Below are 19,414 nucleotides of genomic sequence, written 5' to 3'. Positions count from 1 at the left end.
TATTTATTTATATTGTATATTTACATTAGAGGCTCTGGTAGAAACCCATTTACAAAGTATGTATTCTTCCCAATTAATATTTCCAAATTAATAAAGTATCTTTGCTTATTTGTAAATGGGTCTCTACCAGAGCCTTTAATTCAGTAGCATAATTAAATGAAATAACTATTTCTGAAGTTTATAGGGACGGGCGGGGACGGAGGGGATTCCTCGCGGGAACGGGTGGGATTTTTGCGGGGATGGGTGGGGACGGGTGGGATTTCTGTCCCCGCGCAACTCTCTAGTGCCCAGCAACACTAACCCTATCCCAGTAGACAGATCCTGGACAGTCTTTGAGCATGTATCCAAAGCCCAGGTCTCTAAACTGTGCCACAAATTATCCTGCAAATGTGCCCTGGACCCATTCCCTTCCTACCTTTACAAGAATATTCCTGCGCAGGCTATTTCATCTCTCACCAGACTTATCAACTCAGCCTTACTATCTGACCTATTTTCTGTACAAATGGGACACATTGCCCTGACCCTATTACTGAAAAAAAAAGCTGATCTAGACGCATCCTTCCCTTCCAGCTATCGTCCTATAGCAAATATTCCTCTCCTGACCAAAATGCTCAAGGCTATTATATCGACTCAGCTCTCATCTTACTTAGAGAGATTCTCCATTCTATTACCTTGCCAATATGGCTTCAGACCCAATTTCAGCACTGAATCCCTGCTGGCCTCTTTAATCTCAAAGATTCAACAACTTCAATCTCGTAATAAGTTTGTTAACCTACTACAATTCGATCTATCTGCGGCTTTTGATGTTGTCCACCATGATATCTTAATTTATCAACTTTCTGAGATAGGCATTGATTCCACAGTCTTAGACTAGTTCTCAAAATTTTTACGATCCCGCTCTTACACTGTTAACATGAATGGAACCATGTCTTCTCCTTGGAGACCGCTATGTGGTGTTCCCCAGGGATCACCCCTGTCTCCTCTTCGTTTCAACATTTATATGTCTTCTTTGAATTTCTTCCATCTATCTCCCTCTGAAACTCTATTTACATATGCAGATGACATCTTTGTCCTTTTTGAGATAGATTCGAACCTCACTAACCTCACCGAAAATATAACAGCTTGCATAATGAAACTCTAATCCTGGGCCCTCTCTGTACAAATGAAGTTGAATGAGTCCAAAACAAAACTACTCTGGCTTGGCCCAAAATTAGATCAGTTACCCACGCTTCTGGTCCCACACTGCAGATCGAATTCTCAAGCAATGTTTTTGGCATCATTATTGACTCTACACTTTCCTTTAATGATCATCTCAACTCTCTGGTAAAAAAATGTTTTTTTAGTCTTCACATGTGAGATCCTGCTTCCGCCAACAACATTTTGCTGGCCTTGTACAATCAATTATTCTTTCCAGACTAGACTATTGTAATTCCATCTATCTAAGTCTAACCAAGAAAAATCTTCAAAGACTTCAGCGGATCCAGAACACTGCGGCTAGGTTGATCTTCGCAAAAAGCAAATTTGATCATGTTTCCCCACTTCTGTCAAAATTTCACTGGCTTCCGGTGATTTCTAGGATTCACTTTAAATGTACCTGCCTAATTTTCAAGATCCTACATGGCATTCTTCCACCCCTAATCCCACTATCCTGGAATTCTTTGAGACCTGACACAACCAGATCCACTCACATACTCAAACTATCTTTCCCCTCTTTAAAAGATGTCATGTATGCAGGTAAATTAGGGAAATCCCTTTTCTTCAAATTCACTGAGCTTTGGAATAACCTCCCTGCCCCACTGCGGAACCTAGGCTCATTCCAATTATTCCGAAAGCATCTGAAAACCTGGCTTTTGTCCAAAACGTAAAGCTATCTATTTAAAATGTAAAACTAGCTATCCTCTTCATGACCTCTAATTTCTTATTATGTTCTTACCTCATTTATTGAATTACCTGTAAACCGTGTCGAGCTCTATCTTTATGGAGATGATGCTGTATACAAACTTAAGGTTTAGTTTAGTTTAAAATTCAACATTCCTACAATTACAACCTTAAAAAAAATGATTATGACGATGAATAAAACAACTTGTATCTTGAATCCAATTCCATCATCTTGGATTCTTGCTAATTATCATGGCTTATCACCTTTACTTTTAAACATGATTGAAGTCTACAAAATCCTGAGTGGAGTAGAATGGGTACAAGAGGATCGATTTTTCACTCCGTCAAAAATTACAAAGACTAGGGGACACTCGATAAAGTTACAGGGAAGTGCTCTTAAAACCAATAGGAAGAAATTTTTTTTCACTCAGAGAATAGTTAAACTCTGGAACGCATTGCCAGAGGATGTGGTAAGAGCGGATAGTGCAGCTGATTTTAAGAAAGGTTTGGACAAGTTTTTGGAGGAAAAGTCCATAGTCTGTTATTGAGAAAGACATGGGAGAAGCCACTGCTTGCTCTGTATTGGTATATTGCTACACCTTGAGCTTTGGCCAGGTACTAGTGACCTGGATTGGCCACCGTGAGAACGGGCTACTGGGCTTGATGGACCATTGGTCTGACCTGGTAAGGCTATTCTTATGTTCTTATGTAAAGAGTTTAGAAAAAGGAATCATTTCTGTAGATTGGAAAACCGTCTTAGTATATCCTATCATTCACTTATCACAAGCTTCAAACTTTAGACCAATCTCAAATCTTCCCTTTGTTTCCAAAGTTTTGGAATATTTAGTCTTTCTCCAATTAACTCAACATGCAGAAGTCCCATCCCCTTTCATTGCCTTTCCATCCCCCAATTAGTCTTGAGATACTACTGCTAAATCCAAAATCCTGACATTTAACTATGTAATAGTTCTCTATCCTCTTACCCACCCAGCCAGGTTTTTCAGGGCTCATCAGATCAATGAAACCAAGGAGAACCTACATATTACAAAATGGAGTTTATGATCACAATCCTCAGTTTTTACATAAAAGATGACAATTTGTATTGTATTGTGTGTTTATTATTCGCCTTATACAAAGCGAAGTACAAATTAACAAACATAATAAATGTCATTACAAACATAAAACCATATAAAAATACAATCTAAAAAACATAAGAACATAAAACAGTTAGCAGCGATTAAGCACAAATATTCATAGCATGTCTTCACATAGCCACAAATGTAGTCCCTCATTCTTCACCCATATTTCATTTTGCAAAACAAATAGCATTTCAGCAAGCTTTTAAATGTTTTCATATTCCCCTGTTGCCGTATATATTTCGGAGGCCTGTTCCATTCCTTTGGACCAACACAGGAGAACACACCCGCCCTTATTGTTTGCAATTTTAGCTCTTTCTCGATGGGATCTTCAAATCCCAGTGGTCAGAGGAATGCAACTTCAGAAGCGCAATATAATACGATAGACAGTCAATTAGGTATTTGGGAACCAGCCCATGCAGACTCTGATAAACTACCAACAGCATCTTATACCTGACATGGAAATCAATCTTAAGCCAATATAACTTGATGTAATAGTTGGATACATGCTCACCTCTTGTTAATCTAAACAATGTCCTTATAATGGAATTTTGCACTATCTGCAACACATGAAACACAGTAGAAGGCAAGCCAAGTATTACAATAGTTTAGGCTAGACATCATAACTGACTGAAGGACATGTTTATAATCGCCCCATGATAGGTAATCAGACAACGTATGCAGTACCCTCAACTTAAAGTATGTCTTCCTCACCATCGCAGACACATGCTGTCTGAATGACAACTGAGAATCGAGAATCACTCCCAAATATTTCAGAGGGCACTTCAACTATAGAATCCAACAGCATGACTGAAGATGGCAAATTCTGCTGAGGGTCTCTGTAGAGGTATATTAAGGATGTCTTGTCAACATTCAATCTCAGCCTATTCTCATCCAACCACTCCTTTATACTCATCATGGTTTCATTCAGAAATTTAACCGCCACTGTCATCGAATCCTCCACGGGGGAAAAATAATTATACAGTATACCATATATTGTTTATCCCAATCCATAAATTTTGCCTCTAGAGGTTGATATGCTTTATTGTTTTATTATTATCAGTACACTGAAGATACATTTGTTATTTGATTGTCTTTCATAAGACCACAAAAAATAAAGGAAAGCTAGTTCAGATACCAGTAGTCCCAAGTCAGGAAACAGTCTTGAAATCTTCCATCCCTCCTTCACATTCAGTAGGCTGCAGAACAGCCAAAGGGGCCAAGCACCATTGTGGTCCAAGACCACATCTAGGACCTGCTAGCCAAGTCTACTGTCAGGGTCTCCATCATATCTGTCTCATCACCTCGGGACAATTTGCTCTTTGTCCTCATTTCCTGGGTGTTCCAAAGCCACCAATAAAGAGCAGCTAACAGCAGAAGCTGAAATGCTAAAATTAAAATCATCAGGCTAACATTACAGAAACACATGGAATGAAACAATACATCCTGAAATCTAAACCCTACTCTAACAATTCCTGCACCACTTTGCATTGGTCAGTAATTGAGTGGAAGCTGGCCATCTGTCATTTGCAGATATCATAGAGGAACAGGAAGTGATATATCAGCTATTGTGGCCAATTGGAAATTAGGATTGGGTGTAAATGCCCACCCCCATCTTTCTTTACGGTTTGTCTGTCTGATATAGAGGAAGTAGAAGTTCATTATTATTTGGACACCATGACCAGGATGGGGAGACGGGGCAACATAGTAACCAACTTATTGAATTTATTGCAGGAAAATACGCAGAGCTGTTTGTAGTTTTCCATCTGCTTCTTTACCATAACCATAGATTACTATGAGCCCCATCTCTCTGTCATTCTCTAATAGATATACTGTACACCCAAACCAAAAAAAGTATCAAAAGAGACACATGCACACACATGCAGTATACACAAACAAAACACACAGACATTCACACACCCATACAAAGGAAAGACATATACAAACACCCATACAAAGGAAAGACATATACAAACATTTATGCACACACACACAGATACACACATGCAGAACAGTTGGAATGAATTCTATAAGCCAGGCTCTTTATACTTTCCCCACTTGCTCTATGATCAGCATATTACCTCATCTTTTATTTCAAGTCCATTATAAAGTTCTCTCATTTTCCGACACTTCTAGAATGGAACAACTCCCTCTGAACATAAATTTTATATGGCAAGCTGCAATTGCTTTCTGGCTCTCTAATTACCGCATTAAGCAATTACTTCACTTTTGGTCCCCTCAGTTTCCAACGGTTGGTCTATATTGATGACTCACCGTTTGACTTATCAAAATTTATACTGTTATTGATTTTGTTTTCTGGTTTTATAAACCTTGGCTTGTTTTATAGTTTAATTAACTAATTTATACTCTGCTCTGCCCTTTCCTTATAAATGCTGTATGAATTAAACAATTGAAATAATATGATCTATAATGAAGCTAAAGCCAGATGAACTACCAAAAGAGATAGCGAGAAACAAGATCTCTGTATTTCTTATGCTGGCAAGTATTAAGCCAGTGTCCCGCAAACTTTTCGGCCGGAAGGCACCCGGAAGTGCATGGAAGTGTTACATCATCATGTCGACGTCTGTGCATCTGGCCGCAACCCTGAACCCATCACTTTTGGCGGGGGATCCTGGAGGAGGGGAGGTGCGGAGAGAGGAGGAGAGATGCCAGCAAGGAGAAGAGTCGTCAGTGCCGGCTGACTGCCTACAGGATGTGCCTCTTGCCACGAGAGACACATCCTTTAAGCAATCAACTCGCGCCTCTCCTCCTTACTGGCATCTCGTTGGGGCACACCTGGAATCTGTTACAGCACACTAGTGTGCCGCGCCACAAAGTTTGCGATACGCTGTATTAAGCCTTCTATCTGTTCCACTGGATTACCCAGTTGCAGCTTTTACAACATAATAAATATGTTGGAGAATATCTATCTCATAAGAATTTTTAAGGAATTATACAGTACAACAAATGTGGAGAAGCATTCTAGTTGTGGTAATTCCCAATGGTGCAATCTAACTATAGAGAGACACAATTGGACCATTATCTTTTCAGGATGATACTTTTATGCCAATAAACGAGACTAATAACCAATGAAAACTACTGGGTCAAACTTAAAACTATGTCTCCCAAAAGAGCAGAATCATACAACAAAACTGGAAAGGAAGAACTAATAAAGTAAATTTCACTTAATATATAAACTTTCAACCTGAGAGGTGCTCAGAACCTTGAAAAACAAGGTGGAATAAATGCTAATGGGGACAAGCCCCTATAGACATTTCAGTGTTCTATCATTGCATCCTCTCCCGTGTTAGAAAGAATATAGTGAACCCATTTTTCCAAAAATTGAGTTAATGTCCTAAAACAATCATGTGAACAAAATAATAACTTCAGCGTTTTTTCAAAAATGTGAACTTAGCTTGCATGGGTGCTTTAGGAAGCTGTCTCACTCCAGCGGGCTCTAACGCGTTTCGCCGCAAGGCTTCTTCAGAGAGCTGCCAAACAAGCTGGAACTGAGTGAAAACTGTGACGGGTGACGGGTGATGGGTGATGAGGAAGGAAGAAGTTTTCACTCAGTTCCAGCTTGTTTGGCGGCTCTCTGAAGAAGCCTTGCGGCGAAACGCGTTAGAGCCCGCTGGAGTGAGACAGCTTCCTAAAGCACCCATGCAAGCTAAGTTCACATTTTTGAAAAAACGCTGAAGTTATTATTTTGTTCACATGATTGTTTTAGGACATTAACTCAATTTTTGGAAAAATGGGTTCACTATATTCTTTCTAACACGGGAGAGGATGCAATGATAGAACACTGAAATGTCTATAGGGGCTTGTCCCCATTAGCATTTATTCCACCTTGTTTTTCAAGGTTCTGAGCACCTCTCAGGTTGAAAGTTTATATATTAAGTGAAATTTACTTTATTAGTTCTTCCTTTCCAGTTTTGTTGAATAAACGAGACTACTCATAATACAGCATTTGCTATTTATGCCATCATCTGTCCTTGCTCTTTGATCTATACAGGTAGAACACCAAGACCTGTTAACAGTGGCGTACCTAGGGGGGGGCGGGCCGCCCCGGGTACCAGCCCTAAGGGGGTGTTCCCGGCCTTGCCGTTCAGTCCCCCGCCACCCCCGAAGGACCGCTCGCCCCACTGACCTTCCTGCACCACCTGTGAAGCAGCCCGCAGCAGGATCGCGAAGTCAGCGTCAGCATCCCTGCGCTGCTTCCTGCGCCGCGATCCCGCCCCTCCTCTGATGTCAGAGGAGGGGCGGGACCGTGGCGCAGGAAGCAGCGCAGGGATCGCTGACGCTGACTTCGCGATCCTGCTGCGGCTGCTTCATAGGTGGTGCGGGGAGGCCAGGGGGGCGAGCGGTCCTTCGGGGTGGGTCGGGGCATCAGGCCTTCAGGGTGGGGCGGGCGGGCAGGCAAGCAGGCTTTCAAGGGGGAGGGGGTGACAGGCAGGCAGGCAGGCAGGCCTTCAAGGGGGGACAGGCCTTCGGGGGGGGGTGCAGACCTTCAAGGGGTGCAGGCCTTCAAGGGGGGCAGGCAGGCCTTCAGGGGGGTGCAGGCCTTCGGGGGGGGTGTAGGCCTTTGGGGGGGTGCAGACCTTCAAGGGGGTGCAGGCCTTCAAGGGGGGGAACAGGCCTTCAAGGGGGGAAAGGCAGGCAGGCCTTCAAGGGGGGGACAGGTCTACAAGGGGGGGTGGACAGGCCTACAAGGGGGGGGACAGGCCTACAAGGGGGGGGACAGGCCTTCAAGGGGGGTGCAGGCCTTCAAGGGGGGGTGCAGGCCTTCAAGGGGTAGACAGGCCTTCAAGGGGGGGAAAGGCAGGCAGGCAGGCCTTAAAGGGGGGACAGGCCTACAAGGGGGGGACAGGCCTACAAGGGGGTGGGACAGGCCTTCAAGGGGGGGACAGGCCTACAAGGGGGGGAGAAGCTACAAGGGGGTGGTACAAGCCTTCAAGTGGGGGACAGGCCTTCGGGGGGGGTGCAGACCTTCAAGGGAGTGCAGGCCTTCGAGGGGGGTGGTGCAGGCCTTCAAGGGGGTGCAGGCCTTCAAGGGGGGACAGGCCTTCAAGGGGGGAAAGGCAGGCAGGCAGGCCTTCAAGGGGGGACAGGCCTACAAGGGGGGGGGAGAAGCTACAAGGGGGTGGGACAGGCTTTCAAGTGGGGGACAGGCCTTCGGGGGGGTGCAGGCCTTCGGGGGGTGCAGACCTTCAAGGGGGGGACAGGCAGGCAGGCCTTCAAGGGGGGGACAGGCCTACAAGGGGAAGGGACAGGCCTTCAAGGGGGGTGCAGGCCTTCAAGGTGGGACAGGCAGACCTTTAAGGGGGGACAGGCCTTTGGGGGGGGACCATGATTTAGAAGTACACGGAGGGAAGGGGGTGTTCAAAGAGACATGCATATGCCAAACTTTGGGGGGGGGAAGAAATAATGGGTCTGAAAATAGAGGAGAGGGAGAGAGATGATGGACCATGGGATTTAGGGAGGGAAGGAACTGAAAGGGAGAGAAATTGGACACAAGGGATGGTGTGGAGGAGGGATAGAGATACTGGATAGGAGGGTAATTAGGAAAAGAAACGGAGAGATGGTGGACTCTGGGATGGTGGGGAAGGAGGGAGAGATGCCGGATGAAAGGGTATTTAAGAAAAGGTGGATCTGTGGAGGGAGATGAAAAAAAGGAAAGATACCAGACTTCCTGGGAAGGGAAGGGAAATGGAAAGGGAGGACAGAGTTGGCAGATGGATGGTTAGCATGCAGAAAGAAGGAGACCCTGGCAAGCAAGTTATCAGAAGAAAACCAGAGCCTTGGACCAACAAGATTTGAAATATAACCAGACAACAAAAGGTAGAAAAATTAATTTTATTTTCTGTTTTGTGATTATAACATGTCAGATTTGAAATGTGTATCCTGCCAGAGCTGGTGTTGGACTGCAAACGTGAGCTAGGATTTAACAGAAAGAGGAAAAGTCCTTTTTGTTTCTTTATTTTATTTACACCACAGCGCCAGTGTGGTTAGGAGAAGCCAAAGGGGGTGAAAAAGCTATAAAACCCACCAGGAGTTTTGAAAAAAATCACCCAACTGGGCAGGAAAATCGAATTGAAAAACCAATTCAATAGGGCTGAATCGAATCAAAAAAATTTTTTCCTGTATCTGGCAGCATTAGTTTGCGCTACTGTCTTAGACTTTAGGACCTGGGATTGGGGAGAGATGGCATCCTCAGTACTTTATAATGCAAGTGAAACGAGGATTTGGTCAGACTTTTGAAGGGTCTGCAGAAAAAAAATATTGTATAGGCCGGGGACATGAGACAGCAGGAAATGGGAACTTTTCTTCCTTCTATTTTTGTGAATGGAAAGGCTGAGGATGTCAGAGAGGTCAGTTAAAATATGTGCTTTATAAGAAAATATAATAATGTGTTTTATAAAGTTTATAGCATAGCTGGCCTACCCAGTGAGGTGTTCCTAGTGGTGATGGTGGCAGCGTGTCAATGTGTTGAGAGGAAGAGGTGGTCTGGGAAATTCTGCTGAGCAAACTCCGGGCCCATTTCCACCCCCCAGTTAGTCCACTCCACTCAACTGATTCACACACTGAGTGGGTCTTTGGGTGTTGTTTTGGGATCTCTTCCAGTGGTTTATCTCCTTCTGGTCCAAGGAAGGAAACTTTGTTATCCTTAGCATTGACCTACAGAATATGTTTGTAACAGCGCTGCTTGTGTGGCATTAGGCTATGTAGTGATCGAAAGAAAAAAACAGACCTTTGCACATTTTTGCACTATATGGTGGGTGTATGAGGAGATTCACATTTCCTGCACAGCTAAGTCCATGTGAAGTTACCTTGTGCTGTATTTGACATCTAGCAAGGTCTCTGTTTGAAAGGAAAGATCTAAACTTAAAAATGAAGTGGCCAGAAGTTATGGTAAAAGCAGATAGTGTAGCTGGTTTTAAGAAAGATTTGGACAAATTCCTGGAGGAAAAGTCCATAATCTGTTATTAAGACATGGGGGAAGTGTCTGCTTGCCCTGGATCGGTAGCATGGAATGTTGCTACTCTTTGGGTTTTGACCAGGTATTAGTGTCCTGGATTGGCTACCATGAGAATGGGCTACTGGGCATGATGGACCATTGGTCTGACCCAGTTAGGCTATTCTTATGTTATGTTCTCATCTGTAGGGGCCTTTGTTTTCACTTCTTATTTTAATGTATTTTTTTTCTGGGAACTTATCAGTGTTTTTTATAATGGGAACAAAAATGGAAGAGAATTAATGTGTGTGGAATGGGGGGTAACTAATTTCTTCAGCTAAATAATTCAATCCACTTCAAACAGACATAGGAGAACTTGTGCACCATTCACACACCCTCCAACCAAAAACGTCAAAAGAAAAAAACTGTTCGACAACCTCCTAGCCATTCGAGCTGCAACACTCGACCCCCAACTCTACAACCAATTGATATCAACCACAGACTGCAAAACCTTCAAAAAGAAATAAAAACCCTTCTATTCAAAAAACACATAAAACCGAACTAACACAATCAGAACTGTCCCAAGCATCACCTGCAACTACTCCATATGTACTTCTAATGTCATGACAATTTAGACATAATTTATGTTGTGTTATGTTTGGAATAATGGTTACATATATGAGGTTCAATAAAAGAAAATTTTCACTGCCTGTTTCTATTCTGACCATTTATTCCATTTCATGGTTATTGCAAAAAAAAAAAAAAATAAATAAAATTTTTACATGGGGGGGGGGTGTCAAAAAATGATGGGCCCCGGGTGCCACATACCCTAGGTACGCCACTGCCTGTTAATCTGTTTGAATGCGCATAAATCTAGAATTAAAATGGAACAAATTTCAGCCCCTTTAGTTTCTCATTGGTTACAGTATAAACATCAAATCAAGGACAGGCTCTGTATTTTGTGGGTAGAAGCTGCCGATTATGAGTGATTACTGAATTATAAAGAACAGTGGGTCTTTGAACTACAGGTAGTGGCCTCCCGCAGCTTAAATAACAAATTGGATTGGATGTCTTTGGTCTAAGTTGATTGGCTCCTCTTTTAGCTTTAAAGCTTATCTGATGTAAGATGCTGGCACCATCTTTATGATATGGAGCAAATAAGTTTTGCAAAGTGAGTGCCTGACGAACTAAAAGAATCTATAAGTGACAGCCCTCATTTTCAATTACTCAGAGGCATTTCCCCTATCTCAACTGATTCTCCCACTGTTAATCTGGTCATTGCAGCAACAGCCTTGAGCATTTACCCTCAGTCCTGAATTATAAACCTGGCCACCTGGTGTCACCCTTAATGAGGACTTCCTCTCCTTACTTGATCTTTTCTTTCCCCCACCAAGCCCCTGGGTTGTGAATGCTACCTATGCAGCATCTTTAGTCGGGGCCAGATTCTCACAACTTTAACACTGTCGCTAAACTGTTTTCCAACAGTTTAGCCTGCATGCATTTCAGTGGCAGATTATCAAAATAGATTATCTATGTCTTTAGTGAGCTTCTAGCAGTCTCCGACAATGACATGCAAATGGGTTCTTCAACATTGGGTCAGCTGGGAAACAGTGATCATAATATGATTAAATTTGAGCTGATACCGGGAGTGATGTCGCAAAGGAAATCAACTGTAGAGGCATTTAATTTTCGAAAGGGTGACTATGATAAAATGAGGAAAATGGTTAAAAATAAGCTAAAAGGATCAGTTGCAAAGGTTAAGACTGTAAACCAGGCATGGATGTTATTTAAAAATAGACCAGATGTATTCCACATATTAGCAAAGGTTGAAAGAAGAGGAAACGAGAGCCGGCAGTCCCTTTCCCTACCTGTTGTCTTATCCCTAAGTGTGCTTTATCTTAAATTTTTGTAGTTCAGTCCTACCTTCCCAATTGTGTCCAGTTAGTATATATGTTTATGTTAAAGTCCACTAACTTGATACCATATTGTATAATATTTTAACACTAATTGGTTTTGTCTCTTTTAATGATTTCTCTTTTATTATTGTTGTACACCGCTTAGAAATTTGAATAAGCGGTATAAAATTTTTTTTAATAAACTTGAAACTTAAAAGGTGAAATGAAAGAGTCTATTGGAGCCAAAAAATACATCCTTTAAAGAATGGGAAAAGATCTGAATGAAGAAAATAAGAAGAGACATAAGCCCTGGCAAGTTAGATACAAAGCACTGATAAAGAAAGCTAAGAGAGAATTTGAAGAGAAACGTACAAAAGAAGCAAAAACTCATAACAATTTTTTTAGGTACATCAGAAGCAGAAAACCTGTAAGGGAATCCGTGGGACCATTATATGATCAAGGAGTAAAAGGGGCGCTCAGGGAGGATAAGGACATAGCGGACAGACTGAATGAATTCTTTGCTTCAGTCTTTACGGAAGAAGATGTAAGAGATTTACCTGAACCGGAAATGGTTTTCAGGGGTGATGAGGTGAAGGAACTGAAAGAAATCTTGGTGAATCTGGAAGATGTACTAAGCCAAATCGACAAGATAAAAAGTGATAAATCAATTGGACTGGATGGTATACATCCCAAGGTACTAAAAGAACTCAAACATGAAATTGCTGACCTGCTGTTAGTGATCTGTAACCTGTCGCTTAAATCGTCTGTAGTACCTGAAGATTGGAGGGTGGCCTATATTACACTAATTTTTAAAAAGGGTTCCAGGGGAGATCTGTGAAATTACAGACCAGTAAGCCTGACTTCAGTGCAGAGCAAAATGGTGGAAACTATTTAAAAAATATATTTGTGGAGCACGTAGACAAACATGATTTAATGAGATAGAGTCAGCATGGGTTCAGCCAAAGAAGATCTGAGCACCAATTTGCTTGACTTCTCTGAATGTGTGAATAAACATATGGATAAAGGTGAGCCAGTTGATGTAGTGTATCTATATTTTCAGAAAGCTTTTGACAAAGTTCCTCATGAGAGGCTCCTGAGAAAATTAAAGTCATGGGATAGGTTGCAAAGATCAGTTGTGGATTAGGAATTGGTTATCGGATAGAAATAGTCATTTTTCTCAATGGAGGAGATTAAACAGTGGAGTGTCACAGGGAGTAGTACTGGGAACAGTGCTATTTAAATTATTTATTACTGATCTGAAAATTGGAACGACAAGTGAGGTGATTAAATTTGCAGATGACACTAAACTGCTCAAAGCTGTTAAAACGCATGCAGATTGTGAAAAATTGCAGGCAGATCTTAAGAAATTGGAAGACTGGGCGTCCAAGTGGCAGATGAAATTTAATTTGGACAAATGCAAAGTGATGCACATTGAGAAGAATAACCCAAATCACAGTTACTGGATGCTAGGGTCTACCATGGGGGTTAGTGCCCAAGAAAAGGATCTGGGTGTCACTGTAGACAATACGATGAATCTTCTGCCAATGTGCAGCAGCGGCCAAAAAAGCAAACAAGATTTTGGGAATTATTAAAAAAGGGATGGTTAACAGGGCTAAGAATGTTATAATGCCTTTGTATCACTCCTGATGCGACCTGACCTGGAGTATTGCATTCAATTCTGGTCTCCTTATCTCAAGAAAAATATAACAGAACTAGAAAAGGTTCAAAGAAGAGCAACCAAAATTATAAAGTGGATGGAACTCCTCTCATATGAGGAAAGACTAAAAAGGTTAGGGCTCTTCAGCTTGGAAAAAAGATGGCTGAGGGGAGATATGACTGAAGTCTACAAAATCCTGCGTGGAGTGGATCAGATCGATTTTTCACTCCGTCAAAAATTACTATGACTAGGGGACACTCGAAGTTGCAGGAAAATACTTTTAAAACCAATAGGAGGAAATATTTTTTCACTCAGAGGTTAAGCTTTGGAACGCATTGCCAGAGGATGTGGTAAAAGCGGATAGCGTAGCTGGTTTTAAGAAAGTTTTGGACAATTTCCTGGAGGAAAAGTCCATAGTCTGTTATTGAGAAAGACATGGGGGAAGACACTGCTTGCCCTGGATCGGAAGCATGGAATATTGCTACTCCTTGGGTTTTGGCCAGGTACTAGTGATCTGGATTGGCCACCATGAGAACGGGCTACTGGGCTTGATGGACCATTGGTCTGACCCAGTAAGGCTAGTCTTATGTTCTTAAGAAATTTAGTTTTAATTGTATTTTGTATTAATTTAAATTGTGTCATCCAGGAGCTTATTAATATAATAGGGCCCCTTTTATCACGATGTTCTAGAGGTTTTTACTTTAAGCCGGCATGGTAAATGGGGGGGAGGGGGGATAGTCTTAATAAAAGGGGGGATAAGTCATCTGAACTATGCTATGCCATTCTTTTGACCTGATCCAAATAGACAGGAATCATGACTATAAGATCATCAGCATAGCTGTCTGTAAAAAAAGCCCTCATGAACCAGTTCCAATGCTAAAGTATGTATAGTTATAGTTATTTTATATCATATACCGCAATTACTAACAAGAATTGTCAAATCAAAGCGGTTTACAATAATAAACACAGGGATAAAAACTAATTAAAAAGTAAAAATAGAACAAACAGGGCAGTAACCTAAACAAGGAAACAAACAAGATAGCAATGGGTTCACTAGGGGAGGGAAGGTTTACAATATAATATGGGGAAGAATATTAAGGGAAAACAATGAAGGGCAGAAGGGATGGAAAATAAAAAATAAAAAAAGAGAAAATAAAAGTGTTCGTGATGGAGTATACAGTACTCCCCTGAAATCCGTTCCAGGAATTCCCGCAAATTGTGAAAAACTGCAAATATGGTTTTTATAGGCAGGAGAAAGCAGCTGGGGCGCAGGCGGGTGTAAAATCACTCACGGTATGCTCCGACCGCCTCTTCCTGTTGCTAAAGTCAGGCTACACCAGTCAGGAACTGCTCTGACACGCAGCTCCTTATTGGTGTAGCCTGAATTTAGTACAGGAAGAGGTGGTCGGAGAATACCGTGAATTAGTGAGTCCGCGATTCTCCAACCTCAAATTCGCGGGGGAACACTGTAAACCTATAAGATGATTCAAATGCCTTTACAAAGTAGTAGGCTTTTAACTGTGATTTAAAGTTCTTAAGCGAGTTTTCAGATCTTAAGTATAGCGGTAGGGAGTTCCAAAGAATAGGGGCCATAACTGAGAAACTAGAGTCCCGGTTAATGTCAAGAAACAAAACATGTAGCAGATAGCTCTCCATTATGCTGTATATCAGTGTTCTTCAACCGCCAGTCCATGGACCGGTGCCAGTCCGCAGAAATTTACTGCTGGTCCACAGGGCCAGGCATCTTCATCGGGCCCAAGACAGTGTTCTTCAATTGCCAGTCCGCGGTGCAATTGATGTAGTGTAATCATGGGCCGGCTCCCTTTTTCTTAGTGCACAAAGCCGCGGGCAGAGGCTCCTATGCGCATCCTGCATCTGAACCAGAAGCCTTCCTTCTGACAATGCAATGTCAAAGGGAATGCTTCTGGATGAGGCGCGGGATGCGTGAGGAGCCGCTGTCTGCGGCTTTGTGCACTGTGGCAGTGAAGAAGAGGGAGCCGGCGCGAAGATAACACCGGGGGTGGCATAAAACAGCCAGGTTTGCATAGGGGTTATCTGTGTTCTGGTAGGAATGAATGTTGAGAAGGTGATGAATGGAAAAAATGGTGTTACAATTAGTACTATTATGGGGGTGGGGTCTGGGGTGGAGATGGGCAGGGTCTGACCCATGACTTAGCCCAGTGTTCTTCAACCGCCAGTCTGCGGACAAAATAATTCTTTTATTTCCACCGGTCCGTAGGTGTCAAAAGGTTGAAGAACACTGCTGTATATGATCTAGTAAACAGATACCCCTTAAACCAATTTAAGACATACTACAAGGAATGCTACAAATGGAAAACAGATAGTAATTCCTTCTGCTAATGGTAAAAAATGAGCTAAGAAATAAAATCATGTCAAAATACATATCTGAGAACAAGGGATGCCCAGTTCAGATCTCATTGCAGCTTTATGTGACCTTGAGCAAGTGACTTAACCTTACATTTCTTCCGATACAAACTTAGAGGCCCTTTTACTGAGCTGTGTTAGATGCTATTGTGCACCCAATGCAGCAAAAAAAAAAAAAACAAACTGGACTACCATTGTGCATAGCAAAGCATCATGCAACAGATTTTGAATATGCATGTGTTAACCACACACTAAAAAGTTTTTTGTATTTTGTTTGAGGATGTATATAAGAGGGCATTCCTGCGCTAACAAGTCTGTGAATCTATGTTACCACAGATAATATAGGAGGCCCTTACCACCTACAAAATCTAACATGTTTTCAGTGGCTGGAATGCCACTTTGGAATAAGCTGTCGGGACATCTAAGATTAAGCACTGACTGCTTTAGTTTTAAAAAGCTGTTGAAAACCAAGCTATTTGTGGACGCCTATTTGTAGAGCCATACCAGCCTATTTTATTAATTTTTTTTATTTATTTATTTATTTCAGTTGTATATCCCGTCCTACACAGGAGCTCAGAACAGGTCACAGTAGTACATTCACAGTGTTTGGGGTGCAAGGGTAGTGGTACATTCTATATTGTAGGGAAGAAACAATATAATCATAACATTTTAGAGGTACATGGTTAATCGTGCGTATACAGTATATTGCTGGGAGGGGAGAGGACAGAGGGCAATTACAGCAAAAAGGAAAGCATTGGGTATATACATCAAATGGTGTGAGGGAGAGTGGAATGAGCACACACTCGTGGCTGGGGACATTAGGTCTGAAGCAAGGATATTTGGTCGGTAGCGGTGGTAGCCATGTTATTTAATCCTGAGCCTACATGATAATACGTTTCCTGGAAAATATAACTTCTGTCTTGGCTCTGTTCGAGTCAATAAGCGGATCTTTAAGTGCCTTTGTTACTGATTGCCTGGAGGATACTTTAGACTGGTTATTGTCTGTCTGTTGGGTGAGAAAGGTATCTCAGGTAGGAAGCACAAAGGTCATGCTCCTGCGTTGTGCGTCACTCTTCTAAGACAAAGGCAGCCGTCCAGGAAACTGCGCTGGACCACCGCGCGCTGTGTATTCAGTCTATAAGACACACTCCCTTTTCCACCCCCTTTTTGGGGGTGGAAAAAGTGCGTCTTATGGTCCCAAAAATATGGTAGTTGTTCTTTGTATAAAAAGAGGATATCTAGGTTCTAACAGGACCTTTTAAAGGCAGCTTATTGACCTAAAATGTGCAGTATATTGATGGATTACTAAAGAATGGAAACATTACAATTCCTGTCCATACAGATCAGATGCATACAAATCAAATGCAATGGCAGAACAATTATTAAAGGCTGTTGCAGGGAAAATTACTGCAATGTGAACTTACGATATTAGGATGTGAAAGGCGAAGCAGAACTCCTATTTCAGTTCGAACAATTTTCTTGTCTACCTGGTCAAAATAAAAAGTAGAAAAGCAAAATTGTAAATGCAATGCTTATAACAGAAAAATTTTCCTGAAATTAAACTTTAAGTCTTGTAAATTGCAGGGATTTCTCAAGCACATGTGCAACCTTATTGTTGGACAATTCTTACCGCATGTTGGTTTCAGTGAAACATCTCTCAAGTTCCAAAGAATAAGAACATAAGAATTGCCGCTGCTGGGTCAGACCAGTGGTCCATCCTGACCAGCAGTCCGCTCACGCGGCGGCCCCTAGGTCAAGACCAGTGCTCCAAATGAGTCCAGTCTCACCAGTTTAGCATGAACTTGTCCAACTTTGTCTTGAAACCCTGGAGGGCGTTTCCCCCTATAACAGACTCCGGAATCCACTCGTAAGATACGATTCTTAGAGGAACTTTAATTCAGACCTTTAACATATTTATTCATATTATACTGTACAATAAAGAGGGCAATTCTATACACTTTTTTATGCTGGTAAACCCTCTTTTACTTGTGGAAAAGGGCTTTTATAAAATTATCTCAGAGGTTATACACACATGAACTAGGTGTGGAGAATGCTCACTCTCGTTTTATGTAACCTATTGTGTACGAGTGCAGGAGAACAACAGGGTGACAACCAGGGAAACCTGGTTTGAATTAGAGGTCTGCACGGGAACGGGGATCGCGGGAATCCCCCCATAACCCACGGGACTCCCACGGGGACCCCCCTCTAGCCAACGGGACTCCCACGGGGATGGAATGCTTTGAAAGAAGGGTTCGTCCATATAATATAATGGACACGTCAGCCTTAGAAAAAGAGGGGGTTTATAAGTTAATTACCTGAACAGAAAACAAAAAAAGGGTTCCACCAAAGAGATTCCACAAGGAAAACAGCAAAAGAAACTGTGGAATTGATGATCCTGTCAGAAGTAATTGCTGCTTTTTATGGGGACGGGCGGGGATAGAGGTAATTCCTTACGGGGATGGGTGGGGACGGAGAGGATCCTGCCGGGGACGGGTGGGGACAGAGAGGATCCTGCCGGGGACGGGTGGGGACGGAGAGGATCCTGGCGGGTACGGGCGGGGATGGGTGGAATTTCTGTCCCCGTGCAACTCTCTAGTTTGAATCTCGCTGCTGCTTCTTGTAATCTTGCTCAGGTCAATTAACTTCCATTGCTTAAAGGCCAAAATTAGATTCTAAGCCTTCTAGGATCTGCGAAATACCTTGTTTCTTTGAATAACTCACCTTGAGCTGCTGAAAAAGTTAGGACAGAGTTGTGATGTACACTCCCAAGCAGGTATAAATCTACCCCTGACTGTTGCAGGTTTTGTGAGGCTAGTTCATAAAGCACATAGATGCCTAGGTTGTCTTTACAAAATAGCCCCCAAATAGGCATTTACTGGACTGCCAAGCTAGACAACCTATTATAAAATTATGTGCTAAACATAAGGCACATGAATAATAACTAAAGAGCTTAGGGGCCTTTTTACTAAATTGAGCCAGAATCCGGTCTTAGGGCATTTCAAAATTAGACTTTCCCACGCACTAAGGCCAGATTTAGTTCAGCATAGTTCCGCACATAGCTCTGCCCCCAACCCCAGCCCCCAACAAACCCCATCTATTCAGGCCACATCTGGAGGGCATTTGCACATGCACAGATACACCGCGATGATATCATGTGCATAAAAATGCACGTGATGTCATCGCGTCACATCCACGCATGTGCACATGCCTTCCAGAGACAGCCCCGAGCTCAATGGTTTTCAAAACCCAAAGCGCCGGGTTTTGAAAACCCATCCAGACGCCCGGATATTCCTCTAAAAAGAGGACATGTCCAGGTAAATCTGGACTTCTGGTAACCCTAATTCAGCATAATTGCAGGCTTTTAAACATATGTTTTCCAGTTGCACAGTAATATGCACATTAGCATACAGTGAAAACCAAAAAAAACTCTGTGGCGTGACGATGTTCCTAAATGGATTTTATTTGAAAGTGTCAAAGTTCCAAAGGTACATTGAAATCATCCACATAAAAA

The 19,414-nt window shown here is 42.3% G+C and overlaps 1 protein-coding gene across 1 annotated transcript in view; it reads right to left on the bottom strand.

Moving 5' to 3' along the window:
- The window catches only part of CAMK4 (calcium/calmodulin dependent protein kinase IV), a 312,089-nt gene that overhangs the window by 75,390 nt on the left and 217,285 nt on the right, over positions 1 to 19,414 (bottom strand). Inside the window, exon 3 of the mRNA XM_033929125.1 lies at positions 17,328 to 17,390. Coding sequence (XP_033785016.1) covers positions 17,328 to 17,390 — 63 coding nt within the window. The remainder of the gene's footprint in view (positions 1 to 17,327; positions 17,391 to 19,414) is intronic.

The sequence above is a fragment of the Geotrypetes seraphini genome, chromosome 1 (assembly GCF_902459505.1).
Source record: "Geotrypetes seraphini chromosome 1, aGeoSer1.1, whole genome shotgun sequence".
NCBI lineage: Eukaryota > Metazoa > Chordata > Amphibia > Gymnophiona > Dermophiidae > Geotrypetes > Geotrypetes seraphini.
Note: the sequence above shows the minus strand (reverse complement) of the source record. Positions and strands in the feature narration are given on the sequence as shown.